Here is a 13,441-nt window from a genome sequence, read left to right as displayed (position 1 = left end):
CAGACTCCCGCGCTGAGCCGACAAACAGCTGATGAGCTCAGCGCGGCAGCCGTTTAAATTTAAATGAAGCAGCGATTATTTAAATTGCCACTTCATTTTCCTATGCTGAGTAGCCTAATCTACATGCCTCTGTCATCAGGCATGTAGTCTAGACGTACGCCTTATGCTGAGCACTGTGGGGTGAGGGCAGTTGATGCTGGAAGGCAGGTATGCTACCTTAGCCAACGTTAGGAGAATACAAAATGCCCTTGTTAAAAGGGAACTCTGGTATTTCCAGAGGCTTTAAGGTGCTTTGTGCTGCTCACTCTTGTGGAGGCCAAAGCAGACTGACAATATGGTCTTTCAGTTTTTGGTATTCAGGAACTCTACCACTTTGTCCTTTGTGTGCTCTGCCATACTGCATGGGAGCGGCTTCTTCCCCCCCACATTAAAAGTGACTTTTTAAAATATGTTCAGTGTTTAGTTCAGCTATGGCGTGTGATTTCACAGGTGATTAAACACTGTCTTAAAAACATTGAACACTGAGCAGGACGCCAGCCAGAGCTCAGGGAATAGACCTAATAGGACCTATGGAAGCTGCTTTTTTTTGGGCGGGGGGAGGGAGTTCCCATGTGAGATTCATGTTCTTTCAGCAGCAAAATGCAGCAAAACAGCAAAGGGAATGAGTGAGCTCTGGGGAGAGGCTATAACAGGTGTCTCATTAGCAGTCTTTTTGCAGAGTTTTCATGACCTTAAGCAGTCATAATTAGTGTGACTCTTCTGGAGAGAACTAAAGCTTTCAGGCCCATGTAAGCTCATGATACCATCTACATATTTTGTTAGTCTTTAAAGTGCTACCAGACTAGTTGTTGTTTTTAAGTTTATCCTGAAGAGAACTGTTTGACAAAAGCTGTTTCAGATAGAACGCTATGTTAAATTCTGGCTCCTAAATAATTGGCAGAATGTGTACTTTGTTATTATACAAAGGCCTTGAGTCCCCCGAATTACCTAGAAAAAACAAAAGGAAGTTCTGTATGACAATCTCTCTTTTATACCTATTGTATTTCCTCTGCTGTTCACATTTCTGAGTATTTATCTAGCCACTTGTATCCATAGCTGATGTGGCAGCTAACAGGCAATGCCAGGGCACTGCTATCTCTTCCACTTCCTCGTTGGAGGGTTGTTGTTTTTTTAATAGCACTGTTTAAACATACACAACTAAACCGTCAATAAAGGGTGTATTGAAAGTGCTGGAAAAATTACCATTGACACAATGTATTGTCACAACCCTTTCCCACCTCCTGCACACACATTTTTGCTCAATCAGGTGGATATTTGTAGATATAGATCAGGTGATGGCATATCTATGGACACGATATTGTAAAAATGGTGTAATGTTCTGTTAGGTATTTGGCAGGCAAGGTCGCATTTGTGTGGGTGTAGCAGCTGAGTCAGTCAGTCTTTGAAAAACTGGCACAAAATATGCCATAATAACTTCACTAGAAATCAGATGCTTCTGTTTGCTCATGCTAATAAAAGATATCTATGAGATATGTATAGTCCAAGTCTCGCCTTTTCCAGAATATATGTCTTCTTTTGTGAAAGCCTTCTCTCACTGTTTAAATGTTTTCTTGTGCCGTGGCCAGTAGGTGACAAGGAAGTATAGACACAAGGAAGACACAAGGCTATGTATAGACTATATCCCTCTGTCAGCAGAGGGATGTAAATGAAGCACTTCAAAAGTGCAAATGAAGCTGGGATTTAAATATCCTGCGCTTCATTTGCATAATCATGTAATGGCGCTCTTTTGAAAAAGCGCTATGTTGAAATTAAAACCGCAGTCTAGACACGGTTCTTTCGAAAATGGAGTGCTTTTTCGAAAGATGCTGTAAACCTCATTTTTTTAGGCTTACAGGATCTTTCGAAAAAGCACCCCATTTTCAAAAGAACCGCATCTAGACTGCGGTTTCAATTTCGAAATAGCTCTTTTTTGAAAGAGCGCCATTACATGATTATGCAAATGAAGCGCAGGATATTTAAATCCCAGCTTCATTTGCACTTTTGAAATGCTTCATTTACAGTCCTCTGCCGACAGGGATGTAGTCTAGACATAGCCAGAGAGAGGGAGAGAGAGAGAGAGAGAGAATGGGGGGTGAGGAAGAAAGAAAAACCCAAATGTACAATGGAAAAGTAGAGAACTGAAGTTGATTTGGACTGTTAAGAACTTTCTAAAGTTTTGATATTTACTTCCTAAATACAGTGGTGACAAACATATTAGCAATCGATAAAATGAGGTTTTGCTGTCCTCAAACCTAGGCCTAAGAATCCCCATCCAGTATGCATTCTGTGTCTACCAAAGCAGTTGAGAAGAGGGCCAGTCAAGCTCTAGTTCACAAAACCCCCATCCACAGTGATCCTAAACTATTCACCCTTTGATTGGCTGGGAAGCACTAAACCAGTGAGAGGCACAGGAAGCTGTCTAAGAGCTTGGCTCCACTACACAGTGGATCAACACTACAGCGATCGATCCACCATTGGTTGAATTATTGCATCTGATTAGACATGATAAATTGATCTTCGAGCGTTCTCTTGTCAATTCCGGTACTCCATGAGAACAAGAAAAGGAAGAGCATCAGCCACCAGCCGTACTTAAGACACCATGGGTACGTCTACACTACAGCGCTAATTCGAACTAACTTAGTTCGAATTAGTTAATTCGAACTAAGCTAATTCGAACTAACGTGTCTAGAACTAAAAACTAGTTCGAATTAGCGTTTTGCTAATTCGAACTAGCAAGTCCACATTGAGTGGACCCTGAACAGGGCTTAAGGATGGCCGGAAGCAGTGCCGGCAGGGCATCAGAGGAGGACTTAGAGCGTGGAGATGCTGTCTCAGGCTAGCCGAGGGCTGTGCTTAAAGGGTCCCGACCCCCACCCCGGACAGACAGTTCTAAGGGGTGCCCCACTTGCAAAGCAGTCCTGGCTTGGATTGCCCGGAGTACCCACACTGGGCACATCACACCATTTGGCCATCAGCCCGGCTGCACTTGCCGCAGGCTGCCATCTGGGGAGAGGGGGCAATCGGGGGGCTGCAGGAGAGCTTCCACCCCCAGAAGCTCGCAGAGCCAGCCCAGTCCTCCCCATCGGGGGCTCGTACCCCATTCCTCCCTCACCTCCTTCCACTTACCCTTCCCTAGTCCCCCTTCTTATTGATGTACAAAATAAAGATAACGTTTCTTCCAACATTGACTCTGTCTTTATTGAACAAAACTGGGGGAGACTGGGAAAAGGAGGTGGGAGAGGGGAAGAGAAAGGCTGGGAGAGGGGAGGGCAACTAACATGATCAGGGGTTGGGAACAGGTCCCAGATGAAGAGAGGCTACAGAGACTGGGACTGTTCAGCTTAGAAAAGAGGAGATGGAGCGGGGACAGGATAGAGGTCTCTAAAAGCAGGGGTTGGGTGGAGAGAGTGCATTCAGAAAAGTTCTTCCTGAGTTCCCATAAAGAAGGACTAGAGGACACCAAAGGAAAGGACTGGGTAGCAGGCTTCAAACTAGTAAGAGAAAGTTGTTCTTCTTCACAAAGCAAAGAGTCAACCTGTGGAACTCCTTGCTGCAGGAGGCTGTGAAGGCTACAACTAGAACAGAGTTTAAAGGGAAGTGAGATCAAGTCATGGAGATTGGGTCCATGGAGTAGTCTTAGCCAGGGGGTAGGAGTGGTGTCCCTGCCCAAAGAGTGTGGAAGTCTGGAGAGGGATGGCACGAGACAAATGGCTTGGTCACTGTCTTCGGTCCATCCTCTCCAGGGTCCCTAGGGTTGGCCGCTGTCGGCAGACAGGCTACTGGGCTAGATGGACCTTTGGTCTGACCCAGGACGACCATTGTAAGCTCAGGGCTCACGGTCGGGGGTCTCAGTGGACCCCCTTGATTTTCATGCACACCTGCTCCTGGGTGGCCAGGCTGGCAGCTCTCCTGCCCTAGACGGCCACTTTCCTGTGCCTAGTGCAGAGATCGTGGACAAGGTCCACGATGTCCGCACTAGCCCAGGAAGGTGCCCGCCTCTTGTGGTCTAGGGCAAGCTCCCGGGAGCCACCAGCCTGGTCCCGGGAAGAGGGGGTGGGCTGGGGGACATCGGGTGGGTGGCTCTGTGCCGTGCCAGGTGCAGTGTCTGCTGGCTGGGTGCTGGCAGGCTTGCACCTGGCACGGGCACCGTAGCCAGCCCGTGCCCCTTTAAGGGGTCCGGGGCCGGGAGGGGGGCATAGAGTTTCCCTGGTGTTGGCCAGAGTGGCCACCAGGGAAAGCTGGGGAGGGCTAGCCTCCCACTAGTTCGAATTAAGGGGCTACACACCCCTTAATTCGAACTAGTAAGTTCGAACTAGGCTTAATCCTCGTAAAATGAGGTTTTCCTAGTTCGAACTAAGCGCTCCGCTAGTTCGATTCAAATTCGAACTAGCGGAGCGCTAGTGTAGCGGCTATGAATGTTAGTTCGAACTAACGTCCGTTAGTTCGAACTAACATTGTAGTGTAGACATACCCCATGGTAAGAAGGTCTAAGTACGTAGACTGCAGCTATGCTATTCATAGTGTATACTTGGCCTAAGTGACCAAGTGATTCCCTAGCTGGATCCAATTACACATCCTGCCTATTTTCCTGACTCTTAAGCCCTGCCTTCCTGCGTGTTAGCCCCACATTCTCTCACAATTCTCAAATGGCACCCTTGTGGATTAGGAAGGCTGCAGTTCTGAGAAGTGCGCCAGAGAATGCCAAACTCTTGAATTGGTAAACACTTCCTTCAAAAAACAAAACAAAACAGCATGAAAAACACAGAATATACTGCATATATATTTAGAGGGGCAGTGATGTAAGAGATCGCAAGCCTCAAACCCCAGTGCTCAGACCATGGCTGCCACCCTGCAGTACATCTGAACAGGTGGAGAAGAAGTTTTATCAAACTCTAGCTCACAAAAGCCTTGTCCATAAAGCTTATGATTGGGGGTCATCCAGCCCCAATGATTGGCTGTCTCACACTACATAAAACATAGAGAGGCCCAGGAAGTGGTCTGAAGAAACTTTGTATGAATACCTGGAGTGCTGCTTGTATGGACTCTACTTGCCTGATTCCAAAGCAAGGCTGCAAGATTCAAATGTTACCCAGCTGGTGCATCCCAGTGTGATGCTCTGGTAAGAAACTCGCTGGCTAGCGGCAGAGCTCTGGATGCTGCTGGCAGCCTGGGATATATGGCCACAGCACACACCCAGGCCAGGGGAACCATTTGAGAGGAGGGTAGGGGAGTCTGTAGCTCTCTCTGAAGTTTGAATTTCATACTTGAGGTCTGCTTAAAGCACATGCCCTAGCTCCAGAGGCAGTTCTTAACTGAAACAGAGCTTGTGCTGCCTTTGGGGCAGGTAGTGTATTTATAATCAAAGGAAGGCGGGGTGATTAAGTTAATAAATTACCTGTCATTCAAGTAATTGAAGGATCATTAGATGACCATGAAAACATTGTCAGGGACTTAAAGGATAGGGAACAAAGGGTAATAATAAATAGTGGTGTGCCCCAGGGATCTGTATTGAGATCAGTGCTCTGAAAATGATTCATAAATGATCTTGAAAAAGGGTACACAGTGAAGAGGGAAAATTTGCAGATGATACAAAATTACTCAAAAAGTTAAGTCCAAAGCTGACTGCAAAGATTTACAAAGGGTTCTCACAAAACTGGGTGACTGAGGGCAGATGGAATTCAGTGTTGATAAATGCAAAGTACAGTAATGCACATGGGAAAATCCCATGTATACATACAAAAATGATGGGAACTAAATTAGCTGCTGCCACTCAAGAAAGAGATTTTGGAATCATTGTGGATAGTTCTCTGAAACCATCTGTTCAATGTGCAGTGGCAGGCTAAGAAGCTAATAGAATATTGGTAATCATTAGGAAAGGAATAAATAGTAAGACAGACGATATTATATTACCTGTATATAAAATCATGGCATGCCCACATCTTGAATACTGTATGCAGATCTGGTCACTCATCTAAAAAAAGATATTATTGGATTTGGAAAGGGTACAGAGAAGGATAACAAAAGTGATTGGCCATAAGGAACAGCTTCCATATGATGAGAGATTAAAAAGACTAAGATGAGAGGATATCTTAGCGGTCTTGAAAATCATGAATGGTGTGGAAAAATAGAATAAGGAAATGTTATTTATTCCTGCACTAACATAATGCAAGAAGGTCATGCAATTAAATATATAGACAGCAGCTTTAAAATAAACAGGGGATGGTGGAAAAGCCCAAACTATAAAAGGATTCCTATATGAACTATGTAAGTTCAAGAAGGTTAAGTTAATCAATGGCTACTAGCCAGGATGGGCATGGATGGTGTCCCTAGCTTCTATTTGCTAGAAGCTGGGAATGAGCAATAGGGGATGGATCACTGGATGAATTGCCTCTTCTGCTTATTCCTTCTGAAGCACCTGGCGTTGGCTACTAGTGGAAGACAGGCTACTGAGCTAGGACCATTGGTCTGGACCAGTATGGCCAGTCTGATGATCTTATATAGAACAGGTGTATCTGCCCTATCCATTAGACCCCACTCCCCTTTCAGAGAGACAGAGCCCAGAAATCCTGACACTTCCTTCTCCTCCCCCTGAGTTTATAGCAAAGTAAGAATGTTAAAAATGTAACCAGTGTCCCTTAAGTGACTTACCACAAGATGTTAGAACATGTTATTGCTACAGTGGAGTGGATCTAATATTTATTTAATTTTATGTCTTGTATAGAGGAATTAGATACTGTGTAACTAATTGCTAAGTGATCTGCCAAAAACTAGAGTTTTCAAGTGCCTTAGGAACCCATAGGAAGTGGTGATGGAGGGAGAGGGGGGGCAGACAGGGTTGGTTGCTCCTCACCCTCATTTGTTGCTTGGTTTGTACCGAGCATGTTCAGTAACACTGCTGAAGCTGATGTCCCAAATCTGTCCCCCATGTCCTCACTTGCCCCCCAACTATTGCACAGATGCCCCCCCCCCCCAACAAAATCTGAAATGGCATACCTGCCTTAGGTTCCAGCCCCAGTGCTCAGCTGACTGGGCAGTATCATCCCCACCACCCAGCCAACCCTGGAGATTTGGCAGCCAGGCATCACAGTCCCTGCCACGTTGGTCAGCTCTGGGGATCCAGCAGCCGGGCAGCACAGTGGCCACACTCCCAGCCCTGAGCTCCCAGCACACATCCCAAACCCCTACCCTGAGTCCCTCACACCTCCAGCCCCCTGCCCTGAGCTCCCCACGCACACCCCAGCTCCCTGGCCGGAGGCCCCATCTCCCGCAATTCCCTGTCTTTATTCCTGCACCCCCCCATTCTCAGCCCTCCACAACCTAACCCCCTGACTCCTGCACTCCCCACACCCTGAATCTCTTGTCAATTCTGGTACTCCAACCCCCACATGCCACAATCCCACACTTAAATTTCTTATAGCTACTCTCCTATTGCACCTTCCGAGCAGTGTTTCCTATAAGCTGAGCACTTGGGTGACCACCCAGGAGAGATTCAAATGCCACCCAGCTGATTACCAGAGAACCCACAGTTGCTCACAGCCAGCAGCATGTGTTTCTACTGGTGATGCACACCCACACATGCCTTCGGGTACGTCTAGACTACATGCCTCTGGCGACAGAGGCATGTAGATTAGACTACCCGGCACAGGAAAATGAAGCAGTGATTTAAATAATCGCCGCTTCATTTAAATTTACATGGCTGCCACGCTGAGCCGATCAGCTGTTTGTCGGCTCAGCGCGGTAGTCAGGACATTCCGCGGTCAACATCAAAGGCATTTGTTGACCTCCCAGGTATGCCTCATCCCAGGAGGCATACCTGGGAGGTTGACAAATGCCTTTGATGTCGACCGCGGAACATCCAGACTACCGCGCTGAGCCGACAAACAGCTGATCAGCTCAGCATGGCAGCCATGTAAATTTAAATGAAGCGGCGATTATTTAAATCACTGCTTCATTTTCCTATGCCGGGTAGTCTAATCTACATGCCTCTGTCGCCAGAGGCATGTAGTCTAGACGTACCATTAGTGCACATAACAGAATTTATTCCACATTTTATTCCATAAAAATGATGGAAACACTGCCCCCAACCCTCTGCTCTCACCCTGAAAGTGAGGGTTGTGATACAACAGTACCTGTAAGAAATTTAAGTTATTTTCTCTGCTATTCCTAGGCCTCCCAGTCCAGCATATTTCTGGTTTTGCCCTTCTTATACCAGTCTCTCCATCTGTTCCTGGCATTTCTCTGTGTCTCACTCCACATCCCTGCTTCTACATTTTTTCTGACATTTACTCTGGCTTCATCCCCGCCCCCTCTACTGGCTTGTCACATCATGATGATCTTTGATTTGATTGACGGGTTGTTTGACTCCTGACTCCTTCTCTGGTTCTGACCTTTGAATTGGCATCTGACTTTGATCAATGTCCCAGGCACATGACTAACCAATAGACATAACAGTCCATGCAATAGACTGTATAGAAAGATAGACAAACAGGATTATTATTCTGATGTAGACACATTCACACTTGGAATTAGAAAGAGACTTTTAATTTATTTTATGCTTAAACCTAGAAGAATATGAAGATAAAGATGACAAAACAACAAAAAACAGACAGATATATTACTAATCTGATGAGCTCTCCATTGCCTATAAAAACCTTTAATATCTTTATTTATATTTTAGAGAGAGTCTGTCTGTCTGTGTGCCTGTTTGCAAGTCCATTTATTCAAGAATGCCTCCTAAATCGAAAGAGCTAGGACTGCCAAATTTGCCACCTTCTTCTTCTCCTAACTTAAAGCAAGGTAACAGTTTGTTTGTGCCAAGAGAACCGGAAACCTCAGGAAAAGAACGGTTTTCAATAGCATGCAAAGGGAAGGGCTGCTGTTTGATATGAGAGTCCACTGGGGGCAGCAAGACAGCAGGGGACAGCTACCCTGCAGTGTCCACTGGGGCAGCAGTACCACCAAGAAGAGTGGCCATCAAGGCTGGGGTACCTCCATCTTTCCTGCCAGCACACTTGTAAGTAGCCTCCCACACTACACCCTTTCCCCCCTTCCCAGTCCTTGGTCACAGCATTGGAGGGGGGAAGAGAACAGGACCCTGGTTTCTGAGGGAGTCTGGTGGGGGAGAGAGTAGGCCTTGGGTGAGTTGGGGGTAGCCTAATGGGGGAAGAGAATAGTCCCCAAGAAGGCTGGGAGGTGGATGGGGAGGGGGAGAGAACAATTCCCTGGACCCCAGCCTCCTGCTCCCCCCCCCCCCCCCCACTCCCCCACATCCCTGAAAGACAGAGGCAACGGCAGGTAAATCTGCTAGTTCGAAATATAATCTCTCAATCTCTGTGGGTGCGTGAGTCTATACGGCAACAACCTTTCTCAATGGCATTTTGTAAAGTTATGCAAAAATCACCATTTTTTCACTATGAATTTTTTTACAGGCAGAAACTCAAAACACAATTGGAAAACTTCAACTGCCACTGGGAAAATTGCCAAAGCCTTGGCCCTGCAGTCTTTATGAAGAAAGTTTTTTGGGAAGTTTTTTTCCACTCAGGGTAGAGGAGCTTGTGTCACTTCTTGAATTCTGCCATGGAATTCTGTTCCTTAGAAAGATAAGAAAGAAATGATTCCGTCTTCAGCATAATTGCCTCTTAAAAAACCACATGAAAGTTGTGTGTCACATCTTTGCCAGGGCAACCTTTTAGTGGGGACCTCCACAGGTCTTTTCCCAGTTTTGTTTGCTCTGATACACAGTGCACTTGGAAAACACTTTGCAGGAGCAGAGAAAATGAGAGGCAAGGAAGTACCAAGGGAATGGAAGATGAATCCTGGTGAAAGAAAGGCCATGGGCAATTGAAGGCATGTTGGTGAGGGGACCAAAAGTTGGGAGGAAGAGTGGCAACGGGCACCAATATTGATTAGGGAACTCATAAAGAACCCAAAGCTGAAGGTTAAGGAAACAGACATTGTGAGGAGAATCCAGGTGAGAGGATATTTTCAGGTAAACTGTTGACAGCTTAGTAGGCAGTCATAGGACCATGAATTTGTCATCAAGATGCAGAGGGAGGGATTTGTGGATATGAAGGGAGACAGGATCCTATTTTAAAGTTCATAAGCTTCAGAGGGGTAGTTGAGTTAGTCTGTAACTGGACAAACTTTTAAAAACAGCGAATAGTTTAGCAGCACCTTAAATATTAACAAAACATGTAGATGGCATCATGAGCTTTTATGGGCACAACCCACTTCTTCAGATGAATGGTGTTATTAAAGATCCAGTTTCTAAATAAATAGCGGATGGGGGGGGAGGGGAAGGGAAGGAAAGAAGGAAAAAGAAGGGGTGGGAGGAGAAATAAATTGTCAGTTAGAGTGTCTGTCTATGCTACATGAAGCTGATAGAGAAGGCGTAAATTGTTCTTAGGCACTTAAAAGCAATTCACACCTTCTCTATCAGCTTCATGTAGCATGGACACTCAAATTGACAATTTCTTTCCCCTTTATTTCCTTCTCCTTTCCCCCCATTTCCTATTTATTAAAGGTCCAGTTTCTAAATAACTCCATTCATCTGAAGAAGTGACTTGTGCCCATGAAAGCTCATGATGCCATCTACATGTTTTGTCAATATTTAAGGTGCTGCAAGACTATTCATTGTGTTTTAAGTTTTTAAGATTCATAGTTATGTTGTGTGGAGTCTGGAGCACATTACTGGATAGCCTTGGTGAGATTGTCCAGAGTCACATTAAACTGGGCTATTTTGTGGTTCTGGGAGCTCACTGTGAGTCAGAGCCAATCAAGACATCATCAGAATACCTGTGGGGAGGGAAGGTTATAATAATCACCTTTTCTGGGTGATGAAAAGATCTCAGTTTGCCAGGTACTTGTGGGATTGAGGGCGGGACAGACTCCTACAGGGAGATATGGGAGAACATGTCATTGGTTGAGATTTTGGGGTAAAACCGTGGATATTAGGAGCCCATTAGGGTGTGGTTGAGAAAAAGGAAAAGGGGGTCTGGAAACTGCAAGAGCAAATGGGGAAGGAGGGATGTTCTTGAAAGAGATGGTCTTGAGTTACTAGGATATTTCTAAGTGAAAGCCATAGGCAACTGAGTTCATGGGCATCCTCCAAAAGGTGACTATAAATTTTATGGACAAGTAAGCAGAAATTGGAATTAAACTCATTGTTCTTTAAAACAAGTGATATTCTGTTGTTCAATAATGCTTTGTGCCCTCCCTTGGGCATGCTATTCATCTGAGGACCAATCTCTCCATCTGGATTATATAAGGCGTTGATTAATCTCACACTTCCCAGATATGCCAATAGCTACAGCATTAGAAGAGGGGTCCGTTCACTGTAATACAAGTCACATTAGACAACAATAGGTGATTCTGTTTTACTGTAAGTATCACTGATTCATAAACATAGTATTATAATTATATTTTATTCCAGATAAAAGAAATACAGTATCATTGTGTGTGTGCTTGTTCAGAAAATAACTTTCTGGTTGCAATCTTAGTGATTTCAAAAAATGAAATAAAATAAAAGGAAAATACATATTTAACTACTTCTGTCTTAATGTAGCTTTTGAAGAACATAACTAGTATGTGTGTTTAAAAATCATGTTGGTTAGTTATCTGATTCAGTAAAATACTCTTGAAAAATTCTTATCTATAAACATGTATCCTATTTTTATTATGTTTAATTTTCCTGTTGAATACAGAGTTACATTGTAATAACATGGGAGAAAAGTAGTGTCAGTATTTTAGAAATCTGTTAATTGTTATAACTGGTTAGTTGAATGTGGAATTTTCAGTCATATAATGGACCTTTTGCATTTTTTCATCTGCAGTATGAAGTAGCTCTTTTTGTAAGAAAAGATTGTTTCTCCAAAAGAAACAAACACATTTCTACTTGGTCTCACAATAAAAATAATTATTTTCATTTCTGATTGAAATGTCTCAAATTAATTCAAGGGAAACATCACTGCCACCATTATCTAAGGTCAGCTGTAAAAACCTGTTAACCTATATCCCAGGTTGTAGAGACTCAGACTCAAAATACATCCATGACAGAAGTTTTACGCAATATCCCTTTTGGGATGACTTTGTAACATTTCCTTCATTTATTGTAACCGGGAAATAAATAAAGGGAAAACTATTCCATAAAAGTTGGAAACTAAATCATCAAAAAAAACCTGGCCTTTTTTTCATTTGAAAGTCAGAAACTCTCCAGTGCATTCATTAAAATGTGTTTTTCTTCCCCCCCTACCTTACTCTCTTATTATTTTTCAGATAGAATCTAAAGAGCCTGGATCCCATGTTAAAAGCTGAGCCCTTTATTGGGATCGTGGAAGATCAAGGGAACGTGCTGACAGCTAGGGAGGAGGAAATGAGCTCTGTCCAGAAGCCCAATGCTAATGAAGTGGTGTCCACACCACTGTGCTATGAAATGAATGGTTCCTGCCCCAGAACTCTTTACTCCTTTGGGGTCCAGCTGGCCATCTACATGGCCTGTGTGGTGGGCATGTTGCTCACAGTTCTGGGGAACCTGATGGTGGTGATTGCGGTCTCCCACTTCAAAACCCTGCATACCCCAACCAACTTCTTACTACTCTCTCTGGCCCTTGCAGATTTCCTTCTGGGGGTGACAGTGCTGCCCTTCAGCACTATCCGATCTGTGGAGAGCTGCTGGTATTTTGGAGATGACTTTTGCAAGCTGCATACCTTCCTGGACACAGTCTTCTGTTTGACCTCTATATTTCATCTTTGTTTTATTTCCATTGATCGCCACTATGCTATCTGCGATCCTCTGCTCTACACCACTAAGTTTACCACACGGGTGGCTTGTGTCTATATAGTTATAGGGTGGGGGGTCCCCATGGTTTATACATTTGTCTTCCTGTATACCAATGTGCTTGAAAAAAACTTGGGCCATTTCTTACAAGACATGCCCTGCATTGGTCAATGTCAGCTGTTGTTCAACAGACTCTGGGGCTGGTTGAACTTCCCTCTGTTCTTCATCCCCTGCCTCATAATGATAACTTTGTATGTGAAAATATTCATTGTGGCAAACAGACAAGCTAGACAGATAAGCAACATGAATGCAAGTACTGGATTTGGGCTGCACGCAGGAGCATCAAAGAGGGAAAGAAAGGCAGCTAAAACTCTTGGTATTGCTGTAGGAATCTACCTTCTGTGCTGGCTGCCTTTTACTATAGACACCATGGTAGATTGTCTTCTAGATTTCATTACCCCACCAGTTCTCTTTGATGTCCTTATCTGGTTTGCTTACTTTAATTCAGCCTGCAATCCTTTGATTTATGTGTTTTCCTACCGCTGGTTCAGGAAGGCAGTGAAAATACTTTTAACTCGCAACATCTTTGGTTCTGGGACATCTACTGTAGACTTATATCAGGACTAA

The 13,441-nt window shown here is 44.4% G+C and overlaps 1 protein-coding gene across 1 annotated transcript; it reads left to right on the top strand.

Moving 5' to 3' along the window:
* The first annotated feature begins 12,409 nt into the window (after nt 1–12,409).
* On the top strand, nt 12,410–13,441 carry TAAR5 (trace amine associated receptor 5). Its single transcript, XM_006136276.3, has one exon. The coding sequence runs from the start codon at nt 12,410–12,412 to the stop codon at nt 13,439–13,441; it is 1,032 nt and encodes a 343-aa protein (XP_006136338.3).

Source organism: Pelodiscus sinensis, chromosome 3 (genome assembly GCF_052426305.1).
Source record: "Pelodiscus sinensis isolate ZL-2025 chromosome 3, ASM5242630v1, whole genome shotgun sequence".
In the NCBI taxonomy this organism is placed as follows: Eukaryota; Metazoa; Chordata; order Testudines; family Trionychidae; genus Pelodiscus; species Pelodiscus sinensis.
This window is presented reverse-complemented; position numbering and strand designations above follow the sequence as displayed.